This window comes from Tachyglossus aculeatus, chromosome 9 (assembly GCF_015852505.1).
Source record: "Tachyglossus aculeatus isolate mTacAcu1 chromosome 9, mTacAcu1.pri, whole genome shotgun sequence".
NCBI lineage: Eukaryota > Metazoa > Chordata > Mammalia > Monotremata > Tachyglossidae > Tachyglossus > Tachyglossus aculeatus.
Window position 1 is genome coordinate 56,414,454 of NC_052074.1, and position 21,472 is coordinate 56,435,925.

General features: G+C 41.8%; 2 protein-coding genes and 1 non-coding gene across 3 annotated transcripts in view; all 3 read right to left on the minus strand.

The window, feature by feature from the left end:
- Positions 1–8,134, minus strand: part of LOC119932531 (dynein heavy chain 11, axonemal-like) — a 44,528-nt gene extending 36,394 nt beyond the window's left edge. Inside the window, exons 1-3 of the mRNA XM_038751785.1 lie at positions 8,106–8,134; positions 2,585–2,766; positions 1,640–1,829 (exon numbers count right to left, since the gene is read on the minus strand). Of these exons, the coding sequence (XP_038607713.1) occupies positions 1,640–1,829; positions 2,585–2,766; positions 8,106–8,108 (375 nt within the window). The 5' untranslated portion in view covers positions 8,109–8,134. The remainder of the gene's footprint in view (positions 1–1,639; positions 1,830–2,584; positions 2,767–8,105) is intronic.
- A 55-nt stretch (positions 8,135–8,189) lies between these two features.
- Positions 8,190–8,327, minus strand: LOC119932753. The gene has a single exon (XR_005452488.1). It is a non-coding gene; the product is annotated as a small nucleolar RNA SNORA7 (small nucleolar RNA).
- A 3,951-nt stretch (positions 8,328–12,278) lies between these two features.
- SP3 (Sp3 transcription factor) overlaps positions 12,279–21,472 on the minus strand; it is a 39,135-nt gene continuing 29,941 nt past the window's right edge. The window contains exons 6-7 of the mRNA XM_038751165.1: positions 14,391–14,587; positions 12,279–13,999 (exon numbers count right to left, since the gene is read on the minus strand). Of these exons, the coding sequence (XP_038607093.1) occupies positions 13,683–13,999; positions 14,391–14,587 (514 nt within the window). The 3' untranslated portion in view covers positions 12,279–13,682. The remainder of the gene's footprint in view (positions 14,000–14,390; positions 14,588–21,472) is intronic.

The window sequence follows — 21,472 nt, forward strand, 5'->3', positions numbered from 1 at the left end:
AGTTAAGTGACTCGCCCAAAGTCACACAGCTGACAATTGGTGGAGTTGGCATTTGAACCCATGACCTTTGACTCCAAAGCCCGGGCTCTTTCCACTGAGCCACGCTGCTTGCCCAAGGCCATCCAGGAGATCATCATCATCATCAATCGTATTTATTGAGCGCTTACTGTGTGCAGAGCACTGCACTAAGCGCTTGGGAAGTACAAGTTGGTAACATATAGGGACAGTCCCTACCCAGCAGTGGGCTCCCAGTCTAAAAGGGGGAGACAGAGAACAAAACCAAACATACTAACAAAATAAAATAAATAGAATAGATATGTACAAGTAAAATAAATAGAGTAATAAATATGTACAAACATATATACATATATACAGGTGCTGTGGGGAAGGGAAGGAGGTAAGATGGGGGGGATGAAGAGGGGGACGAGAGGGAGAGGAAGGAAGGGGCTCAGTCTGGGAAGGAGATGAGCTTCAGATACACCCCCTGCCCACAACAAACTCTGTAGAACTAGTGAAGAAGGTTAGATTTAGGTTCATTCATTTCTGCAAATGGTGCAGTGGAAGCAGCTCAGTTCCTTTGGCCAAGGTCAGGTTTTAGCCCCAGTCATTTCAATTTGGCTTTCCACTGTATGCTGAGGGCCATCTGATTTAGGGAGGGAAATCAATGTGGTAGGTCCTGTCTGCTATTCCAGGAACTCTTATTTGGCTCTAATTTTCTTTCTCATTTAAACATGACCCTGATAACAGTTGCTAACTAGAGTAGAAGATCCTGATGGTGGTTACCATCTAGAGCATATATGGCTAAAAGACTAATCTTTAACCAAGAGATTTTTCCATTCAGTTCACACACTGATTTTACCTGCACTTTCCACGGCACACCCTACAACTCTTTTCAACTCTACCACCAGGCATCCTGACAGACACCTCTACTTAAATAAATGCCATTTACTTCAAGAGTTAACCCATCTTGAACGGCTGCACATAGATCAGTCTGCTGTTGTTTCTCAGCTATCTCATTCATCCAGCCCGCCAAGAGCTGTGTTGCGGATAAATTCACGGTTCAGGTTAAGAGAACACTGCTCATGAAATTAGTTTTTTCTTCCGTGTCCCCTCACATCACATGCTGGTAGAGTGGAACATTCATTTGGCTTCTGTCAGCGTTATCAATGTGATCTAACTTTGTAAAAAAAACAATCAGGCCAAAAAATATTTATCCATCAACTAACAGTATCTGAGCACTTATCGTGAGCAGAGAACTGCAACTAAGCACTTGGGAGAACACAACACAATGAATTAGACATGATCCCTACCCTAAAGGAGCTTATGTCTAGTCAGACTTACCAAACTGAGAAATTTTCTCCAGTCCTTTTTACACAGTTCAAGAAGACTTGCAATGACACTTGCCTGGCAAAACCCAGGGACAATGCACCAGCATTTTCATTCCTTCAGGCTAGTGTTACTGTGAAAGGCCAGTGGTAGCATGTACATGTGCAAGGCCGGTGACAACATGGTGGTAGTTTATTTGTGTATTTTGATCTCTGCAGTGGTGCATAAAATTCCACTCTTCAACAGCATAGTTGGTTAGCTCACCTGAGCAAACTGACTAGAGAAAGCCACCTGCAGCATTAAATAATTTTACCTGATTGAAAACGCCAAGCAAGTTTTCCTTTTGCTTTTGCCAGAACTCTATTTCTGTGGAAGGCCCAGGGTTTTCGTGCTGGAAAATCATCAGAACTGAATTTCGCTTGAGGACATCGGCTATTTGATGACTCCACTCGATTACTGTCGTCTCTATAGAATACATTGCTGCTTTTTCAATGGGACAGGGCCTGAAATCATACTGTTTTAGAGTCAGGTTCATTAATTCCATTCCCACTGGAACCCAATCACAATTTAACCTGGTCTACCCTGGAAGTGTTGAACATATTTAGACTTTGATCTAATTTTTCCGGTGTATGAAAATCATGGAGACTGTGGCAGAACAAACATCAGAATAACATCAAAGTACAGTATAACTCAGCCCAAAATCTGTCACGTATAAATTACAACAGGTGAGAAACAGGAAGAGTTTGGTTACCTACTCAGTTCTCAGCATTGCTAGAAAGGGCTCAACTGTTTAAATGAATCCCATTTATTCCAAGTCTTCTTTTCCCACCATCCTCAAACTCACAAAAGACTCCAAACTTCAAAGGAGTGATGGGGCAGGGTTCCACAAACAATTGGCCTGTTTCATTTTAATATTCAGAAAGACCTGTCAGCTTCATCCCAGTGGGAGAAATTCGGACTAAACAACTCTTAGTCATTTTTAAGTGCATATCTAAGGAGGAAAATGATCATTCACTGCACTAAATTTAAAAGATTTTGCCTACCGCCAAAGCAGTCATGGGTCATGCAACTGCGCTAAATCACAGAAAACTGCATTAGGTTTCAATCTGTTCATAAATCACCTCTTTGTGGGATTTTTCTTAAACTTTAGAAGCACAGTGAAAGTCAAATGATGGGAAAAGCGTACTGTGGTATATCTATCTTTTATTATAAATACTGTAACCTATTAAGTATAGAAACGATGCCCATTGATACTCACCCATCAGCTTCAACCCACTGCGGGGCACAGGTAGGTAGAGGCAAAATAGTTTTTCCAGAAACCAGGCCTCGTAAAACTTCAATTTTATTTGCAAGTTTTACAGCATTCTTTCTTATGTCTTCCAGGGCCGACCTGGGACCCGCAGGATAATTATTGAGATTGGAAAGAAGAACAAGCACAACCTGAAAATGAACAGGTCAGGGGCAAAGATGCCAAGTTGAAATTGGAAGGAAAAAAATCACGGATGTTTCAACACATAAAGAGTGGAAAGGCCAAAACAAAACGGAAACTCCAGAGGAAAATGATTAAAAACTCTGTGGAAACTTCTTTGAACCGGCTTTCCACCCACCAACAAAAGTAATGGAAAGAGTGTTATTCTCTCCGTTCCCATTTTTGTTTTTCTTGTTATTATGGTAGGTTAGATGATCACGTTTCCAAAATCCATTAGAGGAGATGCATCACCATGGGGTTTATTACTGTTTTGAGCTAACAAAAATGAACAGCAATTTTCCTGGTGTAGTTAAACATTTGTGAAAAAATGACAAATATCACTTGCACATCTTCAAATGGAGTCAATTTTGACAAGATAGGCTCAAGCAAGACTAATGAGTCACAATGACCTATTTTGTTTCACAAAACAATTCAAAAGATGTTACAAAAATCCACCAATTATTAACTGTCAAACACATATTAAATCCCATCTTGCCAAGTTACAGCCTGGTAGATTTTGTCTGTGAAAAGCACCCCCTGTTTGTTCATATCGTACTTTAAGTACTTATTTTGTTGACAGTATGTGTTAGTGTCTAAGAACCCATTTAATAATCTTGAAATAGAAAAAAATAATTAGCATGAATTTGTTCTAAAAGGTGTACAAACATTGATGCTGTAATTATATACATCAAAATAAAGAGTATAACCTACTGGAAGACAAGTTGCATGAAAACATGCATAACTGATTTGGTGTTCAGAGTGCTCGCAATCTGGTGGATGGAAAATAATTTAGGCAGCCAGTTGTGTGGTTTTCTTGCCCAAATCATAGAGCAGAAATAACAATAAAAATGAGAGATTAAAAACTGGATTAGAACAAGCAAACTCAGGCGGATTCCCGCTAATTGTCCAGATTAAAATTCTGATCCTGAAGAATGGGATTGAATTTTAGGGAATGATGAAACTCTCGTTTGGTAACTAAGACAAAATGAATTTCATAAATACTATGAGAACATGCTTTCTATTTTAAAAAAATCCTACCTGAACCCTACCAAGTGGACATAGGATATAAGAAATGCCCTTACTGGGTCAAACCAATGACTCACTCAACCCAATACTTTCTCTGACAGTGGCAGCAGAATGCTTGAGGGAACCATGTGACAGGTGACCTCTTTGACATCCATCTAAATGTGTAGAGATGGACCATTTAACATCCCTAATTTTCCCTCTACATTTTTAACTTTCCTTCTAATATCCATTACATATCACTCATCCATGAATGCTTCTAAACCCTGCTTGAACCTGCTGATACTTCTGACCTGAACAAACTTCTCCATCACTTTGATTAGGAACCTGCCACCTTGAAGCTGTGATGGACACCCCTTTTTCCTGTCTTGGGGGGATTTGGTGAACAATTCTGTGCCTCCTGCTCACGTCCTCTTCGATTCTGAGGACATCAGTTATGTCTTTATCTTTCTAACCTAAGAAATCCTAAACTCTCAGTCTCAATCCATCGATCAATCAGTGGTATTTACTGAATGCTTACTATATACAGAGCACTATACTAAGAGCTTGGGAGAGTACAATACAGTACATTATTATTATCACATGCAACAGCTCAAACAGAAGGTTTTGCAGGCCTCCGATAATCTTGGTTGCCCTTCTCTGTCTCTTCTCCAACTCCATTTTGTTCCTCTTAAATGGACACAGAACTGCACTCAGTAATCCAAGTTCAGGCTTTCAAAACTGGCAACTTTGGTTTTTGTTTTGATTTCCTTTCATGAAGATAACTAGCTTGGGAGTGACCTTTTTGACTCTTGCCAGAAATTGAACCAGTGATTTCAATGGTCATCAATCAACAATAATAGTTATGGTATTTGTTAAGGGCCTATTGTGTCAACCACTGTTCAAAGCGCTGCAGTAGATACAACTTTATCAGGTTAGACACAGTTCCTTTCCCACATGGGGATCACAGTCTACCTAGGAGGGAGAACAGGTATTTTAACCTTTACAGAGGACGATACTGAGGCACAGATAAATAAGTTAGGTGGCTTGCCCAAGGTCACACAGTAAGCATTTGGCAGAGCCAGGATTAGAACACATGTCCTCTGACTCTTGGGCCAGTATTGTTTTCACTAGGCCATGCTGCTTCCCAAGATCTTTGTTCTAAGTCATGACCAAGCGCTTAGTACAGTGCTCTGTACACAGTAAGCGCTCAATAAATACGATTGATGATACGATTGATGATGACCGATAACTTCTAGTCCATCATCAAGTAATCGAAATTTGGATGGCTCACCCATTCCAATCCATGAAACTGTCCAACCTTTTATTCACACTGAGAAGCAATGTGGCTTATATGAAAAAACACATGTCCAGGAGTCAGAAGACCTGGGTTCTATTCCCGGCTCTACCACTTGTCTGCTGTGACGTCGGGCAAGTCACTTTTCTCTGTGCCTCGGTTTCCTCATCTGTAAAATGGAGATTAACTACCTACTACCTAGAGTGGGAGCCCCATGATGGACAAGGACTATGTCCAACCTGCATCTACCCCAGTGCTTAGTACTGTGGTTAGCACATAGTAAGTCTCAACAAATACCACAATTATTATTACATGTGGTTCCATGGAAATGCAGGTGATGCTGTGTATGCTACACAACACCCAACTGATGACTAAGACTGTAAACACCTAGCAGGCAGGAATCAAGTCTATTAACTATTATGCCGTACTCTCCCAAGTACTTAATATGGTGCTCTGCACACAGTAAATACTTAATAAATAAATAAATAATAAATAAATAAATAGAGAAGCAGTCTGGCTCAGCAGAAAGAGCACGGGCTTGGGAGTCAGAGGTCATGGGTTCGAATCCCAGCTCTGCCACTTGTCAGCTGTGTGACCTTGGGCAAGTCACTTAACTTCTCTGGGCCTCAGTTCCCTCAACTGTAAAATGGGGACTAAGACTGTGAACCCCACGTGGGACAACCTTGATCACCTTGTATCCCCCCCAGTGCTTAGAACAGTGCTTGGCACATAGTAAGCGCTTAACAAATACCACTATTATTATTATTAATAGTATTAATAATAAATATTGATTGACTCAATCTTCTCTGGAGGATCCTGGGAAAATGTTCAGAGTCTCACCCCCTCAGGAACTGGTCTCCTAAAGGAGGGCCCAGCACTCTCCGCATGGAGAGGAGATATGGAGTGTGAATACTGGAGTGCTGGCATTAAGCAAAAATACAAGGTGTGAATGCCAAGGTACTGGTACTCATCAGGATCCAACCCACAGAAGGAAGGCTGTATATGTGATGACGATGCTGGCATTTATTAAGTGCCTACTTTGTGTCCAATCACGGTCCTAAGTGCTCGTTCATTCATTCATTCAATCCTATTTATTGAGCGCTTACTGTGTGCAGAGCACTGTTCTAAAAGGGCTTGGGAAGTACAAATCGGCAACATATAGAGACGGACCCTACCCAACAAGGGGCTCACAGTCTAGAAGGGGGAGACAGACAACAAAACATATGGATAAATATATACAAGAGCTGTGGGGAGGGGAAGGAGGTAGGGCGGAGGGGGCGAGGTGGGGGGAGGAGGAAAGGGAAAAGGGAGGGCTCACTCTGGGCTCACCTGGAGGAGGTGAGCTCTCAGTAGGGCTTTGAAGGGAGGAAGAGAACTAGTTTGGTGAATGTGTGGAGGCCAGAAGAAGGATGTAGGAGGGGTTGACGACGGGACAGGCGAGAAGGAGGCACAGTGAGGAGGTTAGCGGCAGAGGAGCAGTGGGTGCGGGTTGGGCTGTAGAATGAGAGAAGGGAGGTGAGGTAGGAGGGGACGAGGTGATGGAGAGCGTTGAAGCTGAGAGTGAGGAGTTTTTGCTTGATTTGAAGTTTGACAGGCAACCACTGGAGATTTTTGAGGAGGGGAGTGACGTGCCCAGGGCGTTTCTGTGCAAAGATAATCCAGGCAGCAGAGTGAAGCAGGGAGACTGAAGCAGGGAAGGATAGGACGATGGGAGACCAGAAAGGAGGCTGATGCAGTAATCCAGTCTGCATAGGATGAGAGACTGAACCAGCAAGGTAGCGGTTTGGATGGAGAGGCAAGGGTGGATCTTGGCAATGTTGTGGAGGGGAGACCGGCAGGTTTTGGTGACGGATTGGATGTGTGGGGTGAATGAGAGGGCAGAGTCGAGGATGACACCAAGGTTGAGGGCTTGTGAGACGGGTCCTTGTCCTACACAGGGCTCACAGTCTCAGAGGGAGAACAGGCTTTTCATCCCCATTTTACAGATGTGGAAACTGAAGCATAAATAAATAATAATAATGGTACTTGTTAAGTGCTTACTATGTGCCAGGCATTGTACTGAACGCTGGGGTGGAGATAAGCAAATTGGATTGGACATAGCTCATCCCACCTAGGGGTCACGGTATTAATCCCCAGTTTACAGAAAAGGTAACTGAGGCACAGAGAAGTGAAATGACTTGCCCAAGGCTATACAGCAGACAAGTGGAGGAGCTGGGATTAGAACCCATAACCTTAGGCCTTTGCACAATGCACTGTGCCATGCTGCTTCCCATGATGAGGTGACCTGCCCAATATCACATAGCAGGACAGTGGCCGAAAGGGGATGAGACTCCGGGTCTTTTGACTCTCTTGACTTGTGGTCTTTCCACGAGGTCACAACGAGCCTGTGGGAGGCTTTTGGGGCAACTACCATTTTGAGAGGGAACTAAACTTTCGCAGGAGAGAGTTGCTGCAACAGAGTGCAGGAGGCTTAAGCTGTCTATCTATTTGAGGAGAGGTGAGATCACCCTGTTGGTGAAGCCTGCATCTCCCTAAAGCCTGGGGCCTACTAGATGGTGAACTGAATACTTACTGAACTCCACCTGTGATAACCACCTGTGGAATCTGTGCTGGGATCACCGTTACCCGGGGACTCCTTCAGTAGAGACAGTGTGGCCTAGGTGGAGGGACATGAGGCTGGGAGTCAAGAGACCTGGGTTCTAGTCCCAGCTCTGCCACTGGCCCTCTCTGTAACCTCTGGCAAGTCTCTGCACCTCAGTTTACTCACTTGGAAGATAGGGATGAGATCTGTCCCTCCCTCCCTCTTAGCATGCAAGTGGGTCAAGGATCACCCTATATCTACCCCAGTGCTCAGCACAGTGCTTGGCCCCTGTTGTTGTTGTCTTGTGCTGTCATGTCCAACCCATAGCGATGCCATGAACACAACTCTCCCAGAACGCCCCACCTCCATCTGCAATCGTTCCGGTAGTGGATCCACAGAGTTTTCTTGGTTAAAATATGAAAGCGGTTTACCATTGCCTCCTTCCACGCAGTAAACCTGAGTCTCTGCCCTCGACTCTCTTCCATGAAGCTGCGGCCCAGCACAGGTGAGTTTTGACTTGTTGCAGATTGCCTTCCACTTGCTAGCCACTGCCCAAGCTAGGAATGGAATGGATATGCCTCTGCTTGACTCTCCCTCCCGTAGTCGAGACTGGTAGAGTACTGGAAACTCTCCAGGTGTGACCCTGAGAGGTAGCTTGGCACCTACTAAGCACTTAAATAAATACCACGCTAAATAAAAAGTGGATTAAAATTAGATTGCATCTCCCTCATGGTTTGGATCTCCTTTCATCTGTTTGGAAGTGGCTGGAACAGGACAGGGCAGTGCTTTAAAAACCCTCCTCCCTCCAATGACCATTTCCTGGTTTGCTCTCCTGTTGAGAGGTTGACATTTTTTGAACAACTTCTAGTGCTCCAATATCAGAAATCCCAGAACGTCAACCCTGGCTATTCTTACAGAAAAGAAAGTCCTGTGCAATGTAAATGCTATATTTTATTTTGAACCTCACCAAACACTGGTCATTCATTCTTTAAGGTCTTCATAATCACACTGCTCTTTTTTAGTCATTATTATCGAGGGTATCATGCCCTAACTTTCAAAGCTCAGATCTGTCCATTTTCTAAAAGTCCCCCAAGTGACCAGTATAAAGGCTGAGTAAGCTGTGACTTTCCAGGGGTTTGTTAGAGAAGAATCTATTCTTTACCAGTTACATTTTATGCATTGAGGAGTCCTTCAATGTATGAGAAACATGAAAATATTTAGTATAGTGCTCTAACACTGTAAGTGCTCAATAAGTACCACTGACTGATGATAATCAAATCAAGAGTTGGAAGGAAACGCTAGAAAGCTAGAAAGAGATGCTAGCTACACTCAGTACACAACAAGGTCTTTCTGCTGAGGATTTCCAAACTCTTACTTCAACCCCATCCTCAGACGAGAAAAGGAAAGCATTTTGTCTTGAATTATAAGCCTGACGGGGCTGCCCTAAGAGAAGGGATTCTTCCTACAAGGCTCGACAAAAGCTCCACACTCCCATCACCTCTCCTTTCTTCTTGATGCAAGTGACTCAGTTGGTCCTTCCGAGAGGGAGGGACAAGGAGAAAGGGGAAAGTTGGTGGAGAGTGGGAAGGGAAGGAAACAATTCATTACCTGACTGATGAAGACAAAGGTCTGCTCGAGGACATGACAGGAGAGCTCGCCTGCTTCTATTCCGTGCCGGCTCCCTACCTGGGATTCAGTTCTCCAGCGCACTCCTCTTTTCAACACCAAAAGGACTTTGGTCTTTCTGCAAACAAGGCTCTGCAGGGTGAGAGAAGGGAAGGCAAAAGAGAATTAAGTAATCCTACAAGTCTCCTCTCACTCTCATCTCCCTCCTCAGGACCCTTTGGTACCTCAACTGCCACTGTAGACAAGTAGCCCTCTGGGTTAGCAAAGAGCCCCACACATCAGAGCTTATTTTGGACTAGGAAATTCCACAAGAGCCGCTGGTTCTTCTCCTCCATGATAAAGCGATGCCACATCTCCGCGGTCAGTCTGAAGGACGTGCTGGCTTGCTCTCGGATACAGTTGACGTGGCCATTCCTGGACACAAAGGGAGCATCAGCTGCAGGTTCAGTGGCTGTCATCCAGAGCTGCAGGAGCCCCAGGGTCTAAGCCGCTGCACATCCCAGGGCTCGGCCCTCTTCCAGGCTCCGGAGAGCAGCGGTCAGACACAAATGTGTGGCTTACAAACCTGGGAAAACCTACCCTCTTAGATCTGCAAGAGCCCGCACTGGGAGCAGAAAGCAAGCGGTACCACCTGGCAATGCTTCACTGCACCTACCCCAGCTCCCTATAAAGGGGCGGTAGGTTAATTAATACCACAGACAGTTTGCTGGCACTGATGCAAGTGGCACAAGGCCCTCTGGACCCCTGGGACTAAAGGCAGCAGTAACCTGAGCCCTCCTGCAGCCTGACACCTTCCCTCAGCACAATCTGAAACACCTCATCTGATTTGTAAGAGCATTTCTGCACTCCAGCTTACTTTAGCCCCCAGAGCCTCCAAGAGACCCCAGCAAAGAGCCAGAGGGGAGCTTCGATTAAGGAGTATGCAGTCCCCAGTCCCAGTGGAGACGGAAGGTTTGAGCCCAAAAAAAGAACTACCCCAATTAATGCTGCAGGCTTCTAAAGAGCTTGTGGACTCTGACGCTTCTGACTTTCCATTAGAGTGACTGCCATCACCCTAACTCCACAATCTCTGCCACTGCCAATGGCACCTGAAAGGCTGTTATTTGGCTTTCTCCCACGATGACCTTCTTCCCTCTGCCCTCGTATCGTCCTTCAGGCAAACCACTGAATAAATATAGCCTCCCTTTGGGTTGAAGGAAGATAATAGTGATGTGATGGTATTCGTTAATTGCTTACTCTGTGCCAGGCACTATACGAAGCACTGGGGTGGATACAAGCAAATTGAGTTGGACACAGTCCCTGTGCCACATGGGGCTCACAGTCTCAAGGCCCATTTTAGAGATAACTGAGGCACAGAGAAGTGAAATGACTTGCCCAAGGTCACACAGCAAATGGCAGAGCTGGGATTAGAACCCATGACCTTCAGACTCCCAGGCCTGGGCTCTATCCACCAGGCCAAGTTGCTTCCTCTCCCCAAACCATACTTAATTCAAGCCAGCTATATTTCTAAAAATGTGTTCCATGCATGTCTCCCCACTCCTCAGAGGTATCCATTAGTTGTCCATCCATCTCCACACAAGCAGAACTTCCTTACCGTTGGCTATTAAGGCCTTTTATCAGCTCTCTCCACACTACAGCATAGCTACACACTTTGCTCCTGGAATACTAACATACTCACTATGTCTCCCTATTCTCTTTATCACCCTTGCTCCCTTAACTCATCTTCGAAGCCCTGCTAAAATCATAGCTCCTCCAGGGAGCCTTCCCTAAGATCTCACCTTCCCAATGTATTTCCCTCCCTAAATCACCTTTGCACTTGAGTCCATACTCTCCGAGCATTTGGGCCAGTCCCAGGCTCCACCCACACAACACTAAATAAATATCTTTTTATTTGGTTGCCACTACCTGTAATATATTTTAATGTGTCTCTCCCTACTAGATGGTAAGCTGCTTGAGGGCTGGGGGTATGTCTACATATCCTATGGTGCTACCCCTACCCCGAGCATTTAACACAGTGCTCTGACTGTAAGCACTCAATACCACTGACCGAATGATTGAGGCCTTCCCCAATTAATTTCTAGTTTTCCCAGTTTATAATCTCCCACCTGCCACTTTCAAAGTACCTCCCTTTAAAGACTCACAGCCCCGTAGGTAGTGAGGCCCAGTGCCAAGAACATGAGATAGGGATTCTGAAGACCAAGGTTTTATTCCCACTGGATTGTGTGACCATGGTCACTTACCTTCTCTATGCCTTGGTTTCCTCATCTCCTAAAATGTGGAGATGATACCTGCCTGCCCTACCTCTGGTATTACAAGCGCCATGTGGGACAGGGTTATGTAGCCTATCCGGGAAGCAGCGAGGATCAGTGGAAAGAGCCCGGGCTTGGAAGTCAGAGGTCATGGGTTCTAATTCCGGCTCCGCCACTTGCCAACTGTGTGACCAGGAAAGTCACTTAACTTCTCTGTGCCTGTTACCTCATCTATAAAATGGGGATTAAAAGTGAGCTCCACATTGGACAACCTGATTACCATGTACCCCCTGAGCACTTAGAACAGTGCTTGACATGTAATAAGCACCTAAAAAATCCCATCGTCATTATTATTATTGCCTTATATACCACCTTTTAAAGCCTTATAGGCAGTTAGCCTAGAGATTGAGACATCAGTAGAATAATGAAGGAGGAGCATTGAGAAGTGTGGTCAGGCTGGAGACAAGTGTGTGGACTCAAAGTGGAAACAATATACAAATAAACCCATAGGACAAGCCTAACCTGATTAGGTGAAAAATGAACAGTAGAAAATTTTTCCTGAGACTATGGTTTTACAGATTCCCCATATACAAATTCCTCACAACACAGAAATCTATGTAAAAAAAAAAAAAAATCAAAAATGTAAATCAGATTATGAAACACAAAGAAAATAAAGCCCTTAAACATATTATACCATTGCTATATTTAAAGAGCAGGAATACAGCAAACTCAAAAGAAAAAAAATAGTGTTTTATTAACTACCACACTGTTATAATACACTTTAAACGTACAATAAGGTAGCCTTTAAATTTGAGGTGGTTTTAAGAATAACATATGAACAGAATTCCAAATGTTTGTCAATAGGTGAACTGCTGCAGTTATTGTTGTACATTTTAGGAAAATGATAGAGCTCTTACAGACCGGCAATGTTTATTTTGTACATTTTTCTAACTGAAAATATAAACATTAAAAAATAAAAAGAAAATACAGCATAATAAAAAACATATATGTTTTTCAGTTAAGTGTACTGGATACATACAAATTTTAAGGGAAAAAGCAAAAAAGGAAAATGGTTGATATTTAAATGCAGACTGACTACCTAGCCAAAAGAACTTAAAAAAGAAACAACTTGTAAAATCCCTAGTTTTCTATGACTAATAACCATACGGTTGGAGTATTGTCACTATGGAAGTGATTTTCTGTTATGTTTGCATATGTTATACTTTTCTGGTAATTTACATGATGGCTTTTAAGGCCCTGGCAGACAGATGGGTTTTGGAAACAAGATCGATAAAAAATCACTGCTGAGACACAATACACCTTATTTTTTTGGTCCTCCAATGTTCAAGAAAAGGGATAATTCACTATACATTCTTCTCACCACCCAAATGCCTCAACCTATACACTTGAAACTTTTTTTAAACATTGGTTATATTGCCCAACTTCGTTACTGAAAGAATATTAACAAGACATTTTGGCAAATTAAATCTTAAACATGGCTTTTCAATAGGATTTAAAAGGTGACTATACCTAGAGTTCCATGTTAAAATGTAGTTTTCAAAATCTTACAAGAGTAATGCTTAAAATATTGTACATAGTTAACCTAATTAAAATAATTAGCTTCAAAATGACAAATTGATGAGCTAAGTAAAGCCTACACTATGTAACATTTGCTTGGAAACTTGATTTGTCAGTTATGCATAATAAAAATTCCAGTCATCAAGAAAATTACAAAACTTTTTATCATAACATGATTTCTTTCACCCACCAACTTCTTTATCTTACAATAGATAAATACCAACATGTTCTCATTTTTACACTAAACCACACAGGATTGATGCATTTGGTTAGACTACCTTTCCCATGGTTAAATTCATTTTTTTCTTTATATAACTTGGTAAAATTTCATCTCTTCTAGATTCCAAAAGTACCTACAAAACCCATGCAATTTTACCATTTTTATATACTATGGAATATCATACAAAGTAAGGCATTTCAGTGTCATGTATAACCAAGTTACTGTCAATCCAAAAATTTTTGCACATCAATAAAAAGATATCTAAGAACTTAGGAACAATATTCTTCTCACTACTGTATAAAAATAACCACAATGAATAGGTATTTGTGTAATATTTACTCCATTGTCTCATTTCCAGAAACTGTGACAAGTTGTAAAGGTATTTCAGTGTTGGTGAGGATGTCTTGATTGCTGGTGGTGGAAGTATTAACAGTTCCTATCCCTGAAACAGACCCTTGTTGAATATTTGCAAGGATAAGTGTCGTTCCTCCTGCAGTAATCAAAGTATCATCTCGGGAAGCTTCTACGGATGCCAGCACTGTACTGCTAGAGTGAATACCTTTTTTATTCTGATGTGTTTTAATGTGTTTGGCAAGGTGGTCACTTCTCATAAAGCGTTTTGAACATTCTGGACAGACAAACTTCTTTTCTCCTGTCAAAAGAAAAAGGCAGAAAGCACAGCTTTAAAAGCAGATTCAGTCAGCAAGCCCCTTCACTGCTTACCCTGGTTCTTGTACAACTGATCTACCCTCCTTCTATTCTTTAATGCAAAACACCAAATTAGATACACCAGTACTGTTGCTCTGTAGTTAGTGTTTTGGAAAAACTAAAGCTTATTTTAAACACTACTGTACTGAATAATCCAAAAAAGGTACAGTTTTTTTCGACTTAGAAAACCACTAGAACTCTTAATATCTTTGCACAGGCTTTTGGTTCTCTGAAGTTCAGGACTGGATCGAGGCTAGTCCACCATCAGGCCAACTCACTTGCCCGAATCATTCAAAGGACTAACAAAACTGATATTGGTGAAAAGCATTAATAACCTGTATGTGTTCTTCTATGCCGCTGTAATTCATCGCTGCGAGTAAATCTTTTACCACAAAACATCCAAGTACAAACAAAGGGACGTTCTCCTGAATGCCAACGAAGATGTGCCCTTAAATGTGAGGTCTTTCCATAAACTTTACCACATCCTGGTATATGACAAATGTGTTGTTTCTTCTTCCCAAGATTGGTACCTCTTAAAAAAAAAAAAAAAAAAGTGCAGTCATTCATTATTTTAGACTCTCAGAATTTCTAAGTTCTCCCAATAAACATAGTAACATTATTCACTTTTTAAATTCCATTTACGTACATACTTGATAAGTAACTAGAGGGTAAATCCAAAGTTCAGTTACTTTAAACAATGAATTAGCTATCAATTAAAAAACCTCAAAAAGAGTTTTATGCCATCAAAAAATATTTCTTAATTTATATTTCAAGTTTAACAATCCAAACTGTGCTGGTTTAATGTTACAATACCAAAATTATGGCAACCACTGAAACCATAAACATTTCCTCTAGTGCATAAATTATATACTGCTTCTATCACTCTACAGTATTTACAGAGCACTGTACTAAGCATTTGAGAAGGTATAGGGAGTTGTTAGACATGATTCTATATTATTAGTAGCTTAAAAACTTCAGGCTTTGGTTTAATTATCATTTATTACAATGATTAAGTTCTTACTCTATGTCAAGCACTGTTCTAAAAAATTTTTTTCTGATACTTATAATTTTAAGCACATTTATTAGACTGCATGTATGTTTTCTGTGGTACTTTTCCATGTGCTTCATACAGTGCACTGCACTGAAGTGGTCAATAAATAATTCTACTAATTGGTGCTCCAGTCATATTTAGTAACCTACATCTTTTTAGTGGACAGTGTTAAAAGTGACTGAGAAATGTTATCAGCTAGTATAAAAAAGGAATCATGAAGGTCTCCAAAAAGCAGCATTCAAAACGCAGGTGTATAAAGTAGGGACTTCAACAAACCTTTCAAACTGAAAAGCATGAAGTCATAGTAAACTACTTCTTCATAATTTAAGCTTTTTGAGAAGGTTCCCTATGGATCTTGATGTGCTTTCTTCCCTGACGGATGCTGGTATTGCCTTCTCATAAAGCAACCTACTACAAGAAATACACCCCCACACAAAATATTCCATGCTTTTTAGTAAAAAACCTCCTTCTTCAAAGCTCATCATTCAAAATAAAGACCTGTGTAAAGTATCTGTTTACCTTCATCTCTTTTTAAATTTTTACTGAAAATGAATGGATTCCTTTATCAATAGTATCTACTAAGTACTTATTGTACTTGGATCCTTGTGTATGTGGGGCGTGAGGGGTGGTAAAATAAGTTAGTAGACATGATCCCTGCCTTCAAGAAGCTTACATCCTATCATGGTAGAAAGATATAAAGGAAGGGGGACAGAGGAAAGTGAAATGTACATGAATTAGTACTTAATACGATGTAAGACAGTGCTATGACTGATTGTGAATACACAAGTGTATAATTGGAACAGATGTGCTGTGGTTGTAGTTGGGGAAAACAAGCTGAGGGAGTAGAGAAATTATTCCTGCAAGGCTTCTTGGAGGAGATGTGATTTCATAAGGGCTAGGAAGATGGGGAGAGCTAGTGGATATGGACGTGGGTGGTGTTCACCCTGGTGTTGTGGGATTTGGTGAAGACTAATTTTGTGTCTGAAATCTAAATAGGTTTTGACAAGACAATCATGTCATCAACTTCACCTTTCCATATTAAAGAGTCCTGATCTTTTCCATGAATCTGCATACAGATTCTTACTCTGTTATCCCCGATCACCTTCGTTTCACTCACTCATTTAATAGTATTTATAGAGTGCTTACTGTGTGCAGAGCACTGTACTAACTGCTTGGGAGAGTACAATAGAACAATAAACAGACACATTCCATGCCCACAAGGAGCTTACAGTCTAGAGGGAGAGAGACAGACGTTAATATAAATAAATTACAGATATGTACATAAATGCTGTGGGGCTGGGGTGGTGGGGGACAAAGGGAGCAAGTCAGGGTGACTCAGAAGGGAGTGGGGAAAGAGGAAAGGGGGGCTTAATCAGGGAAGGCCTCCTGGAGGTGTGCCTTCAAGTAACTGTCAGATTTGAGGAAGAAGGGCATTCCAGGCCTCAAGCAAGACACGGGCTAGGAGTCAGCGGTGAGATAGGTGAGATCGAGGCACAGTGAGAAGGTTAACACTAGAGGAGTGAAGTGTGCAGGCTGGGTTGTAGAAGGAGAGTAGGAAGGTGAGGTAGGAGGGGGCAAGGTGGTAGAGTGCTTTAAAGCCAATGGTGAAGAGTTTTTGTTTGATGCGGAGGTAGATGCGCAATCACTGGAGTTTTCTGAGGAGCAAGGAGACAAGTCCTAACGTTTTTGTTCAGGACATATTTTCTTCAGCTCTATGTCCCTCCTAAAATGTGGCAGTTTTGAAAGCAGTTTTCAAGGTGAGAGTGTACCCTGATTTGATCATAATAATAATGATAATGATGGCATTTGTTAAGCGCTTACTATGTGCGGAGCACTGTTCTAAGTGCTGCAGGGGGATACGAGATGATCAGATTATCTCATGTGGGGCTCACAGTCTTAATCCCCATTTTAGATGAGGGAACGGAGGCTCAGAGAAGTTAAGTGACTTGCCTAAAGCACACAGCTGACAAGTGGCAGAGCCAGGATTAGAACCCATGACTTCTGATTCCCAAGACCACGCTCTTGCCACTGAGCCACGCTAATTCCCAATTTTTAAAACAAAGTTAGGTAGATCCTTAACTTCCAGATTTCATATATTGGGATATAACAAAGACGGGCTGTATATTTAGAGCATTCTACTTCTGTGAAACAGAGACAAACAAAAAAAATATCAGTGTAGTCCCACAGTCATGGACTTATGAAATGAAGGTTATCAAAGAAAAGCAGTATGGCCTAGTGCATAAAGCACTGGCTTGGGAGTCAGAAGGACCTTGGGCAAATTGTTTCTCTTCTCCTCAGTTACCTCATCTGTAAAATGGGAATAAGAGCACGAGCCCCATGTGGGACAAAGACTGTGTCCAACCTGATTCACTAGTATCAATCCCAGCATTTAGGACAGTGCTCGGCACATAAGGGTTTAACAAATACCATTATTATTATTGTTATTAATAATAATAATAATAATAATAATAAAGAAATGACTTTCCAGTTAGGGATTTTTAAAAGCAATAATGTTTGGAGTTAAGGGGCTCTCAGGTAAAGTCAGCAAGACATTTGGGACCCTAGTGTAAGTGGTGACCTGATTGGTGAACTAGACTCAATTAAATTCTTTAAGAAATTGGACACTCTTGTCAGACAACATATTGATTTACTTTCCATTGATGCACTTTTACAGATGTCTTCAAACCTGACAGAATATACTCAAGTACCTAGTGTGGCAAATAGGAATGGAGTTGCCATCTTAAGTGCCATAGGAACAAGCAATGCTATTTATGTTTAAAATAACTCCTAGCTGATTGCTTTGAATGCCTGGAATAACAAGGTTTCTTCCAAAAGGCTATACTCCTCACCATTTCTACCTCCTCAAAATCCAAACTGTCGTCTTTCTACCTGGGGGGAGAAGGCGGGGAGGATAATGCCTGTTAGACCCTGAATGGTTAGTTTCAATCTACTGAGAAGATACTCCTGAGTCACCTTGAATGAGGGACTCCAAAGAACAAGACAGGTTAGCCTGAGGGACATTTTAGGAGTTGGTAAGAGAGAATAATTGAGAGGTGATCAGCTGATTGTAAAGGTAATTGTGCCTTTGTGCCCTCAGCAGCAAACTTTGAACAGAACACTGGCACCTTGTAAGTGGCCCCTGGGACAAAGAGGTCAGAGTAGGGATTCTCCATCATGAGAACAGACAGTAACAAATGGACTAAGACAACCTTATGCGTACTTACTGATTGTCTGCCCAGAGAACAACAACTCTGTTTTCTTAAGTATGATGCTTACAACTAAACCCAGTCAATAAAGGGCCATTCACATACTGATTCTTTGTCAAGAGACCTCAGTTGGATCCCTCCCGATTTGTCAAGAAAAACTGCTGGTCGACTGTCCGGATTGCCAGGCTACAGGCTTGGAGTCTGTAGGCTCCTTGTGGACAGGGATAATGTCTACCCCTCTGTTGGTTATACTTTCCCAAGTGCTAAGTACAGTGCTTTACACCAGGGAGTGTTCAATAAATACCACTCATTAATGTGAACCAGTTACAATCTTCATATTTTCTCGTCCCCCTCTCCATCCCGTCTTACCTCCTTCCCTTCCCCACAGCACCTGTATATATGTTTGTACATGTTTATTACTCCATTTATTTCACTTTTACGTAGCTATTCTATTTTATTTTGTTAATATGTTTGGTTTTGTTCTCTGTCTCCCCCTTCTAGACTGTGAGCCCACTGTTGGGTAGGGACTGTCTCTATATGTTGCCAACTTGTACTTCCCAAGCGCTCAGTACAGTGCTCTGCACACAGTAAGCGCTCAATAAATACGATTGATTGATTTTCTGAAGGATAGAGAGTCTTGCAAACATTTTTTCTTGAGACAGAGACCACCACAACCATACTCCTTGAGATTTTTTTGCCCTCCAATATGTAGGCTCCCCAACCATTCAATAATATATTTGTGGCGAGGATTATTCAGTCAGTGGAGAAGCACTGTGGCCTAATGGGTAGAACATGGGCCTGGGTGTCAGAAGGACCTGGGTTCTAATCACAGTTCTGCCACTTGTCTGCTGTGTGACCTTGGGCAAGTAACTTAACATCTCTGCGCCTTAGTTACCTCCTCTGTAAAATGGAGATTATAACTGTGAGCCCCATATGGGACACGGACTGTGTCCAACCTGATTACCTTGTATCTACCCCAGAGGTGGCACATAACGCTTAAATACCATAAAAAAAAAAAAAGGATCCGGGATCAGATAGCCTAGAGAAATTCTTGAAAATTGACCAATTTAGGATGCTCTCACCATCAAAACACCTTTCAGACATAATCAAAATCACAACCCCAGTTCTCTTATGGCCTTTTACTGACTCTGCATGTTGAATTTGACCAGAAGGAGGATGACCAATGTGGGGGACCGTCAGCCCTGAAGACAAATTAATCAATAGGAATACCTTCCCTGACGTATGCCCTAGCTGGGCTGAAATTTTATTTTTTAAAGATTGAGTTTGGAATAAAATGAACTAGGAAATTTTATAGCAAAGTCTAAGTCTTTCAAGATTACTGAATTTAGCACACTTCAAAAATCAGGTATTACACCCAGAGAAAGTATGAATTTTCCTCTAACTTTTCTTCTACATTGTAGAAGAAGCACGGCTTAGTGGATACAGCACAGGCCTGGGAGTCAGAAAGACCTGGGTTCTAATCCTGCCTCTGTACCATGTCTGCTGTGTGACCTTGGGCAAGTCACAACTTCTCTGTGCCTCAGTTACCTCATCTGTAAAATAGGGATAAGAGTGTGAGCCCCATGTGGGACAGGGGCTGTGTCCAACCTGATTAACTTGTATCATCCCCAGTGTTTAGAAGAGTGCTTGGCACATAATAAGTACTTTAATTATTATTATTATTACTATCACTTGAAATATTAGTAGTCACTATCCATATCCTGTCTACTTTTTTAATCTACAGCAAATATTTTTCTTAATGACAATTTTATGTTCCTTTATAAAAAAATGCTTATTACTGGGGATAGAGAGGATAGAACTATCAGTTGTTGAGCAGCATACTTTACCAAACTGTTGAAGTCTGCCACCACTAAACAATTATTAGAATACTATGCTTACATAAGTGGAGAGAGTCCAGAGAAATGACTAAAGGATGAAAAATGGCCCAGGAGGGAAAAATGAAAGGAATTGGGCTTGTCTTATCTAGAGTTGGAAAGGTTGAATTCCAGATAGCTAAATGGGATTTTGGGGGAGATGCTGTCCACTTGTTCTCTATTTCCACTGAGGACCAAACAAGCAGAAATGAGGTTAATTCTAACATGAGAAACCTTGTTGGCACAAAATAATTTCTTGATTATCAGTTAGAATAAAACACTGAAATGAGCTACCCCAGGAAGTTGAGGAAGTGATCTCTATGCTTGGAGCTCTTAAATGGATGATATCTTAATGCAGTCTCAGGAGGAACAAGGGTGCTTGTTTACTGATGAACCCAACAGGCACCACCTTAGTTAACTCTTTCCTAGAGGCAATAACCACAGATGCAACTAAGTACGTTACAAGATAGGTGATATGGACCAGAGAAGGGACACTTTAGTGAGGATAGGAAGTTAAATAATAATAATAATAATAATAATAATGGCATTTATTAAGTGCTTACTATGTGCAAAGCACTGTTCTAAGTGCTGGGAGGCTACAAGCCCTACTGAGGGCTCACCTCCTCCAGGAGGCCTTCCCAGACTGAGCCCCCTCCTTCCTCTCCCCCCCGCCTTACCTCCTTCCCCTCCCCACAGCACCTGTATATATGTTTGTACATATCTCTATTTATTTATTTTATTTGTACATATTTATTTTATTTTGTTAATATGTTTTGTTTTGCTGTCTGTCTCCCCCTTCTAGACTGTGAGCCCGCTGTTGGGTACGGACCTTCTCTGTATGTTGCCAACTTGTACTTCCCAAGCGCTTAGTACAGTGCTCTGCACACAGTAAGCGCTCAATAAATACGATTGAATGAATGAATGAATACAAGGTGATCAGGCTGTCCCACAGGGGGCTCACAGTCTTCATCCCCATTTTACAGATGCGGTAACTGAGGCCCAGAGAAGTGACTTGCCCAAAGTCACACGGCTGACAAGTGGCGGAGCCAGGATTTGAACACATGGCCTCTGACTCTAAAGCCCGGGCTCTTTCCACTGAGCCATGCTGCTTCTCTCTCACTTATCTGTCCCAGGGCTTAATGATAAAAAGAAGAAGAAGAATAGTGGTATTTGTCAAGTATTATACTAACCACTGGACAGATACATAATAATCTAGTTGGATACAGTCTCTGTCTCTCACTGGGATCACAATTTAAACAAAAGGTACAACGGGCTTTTAATCCCTA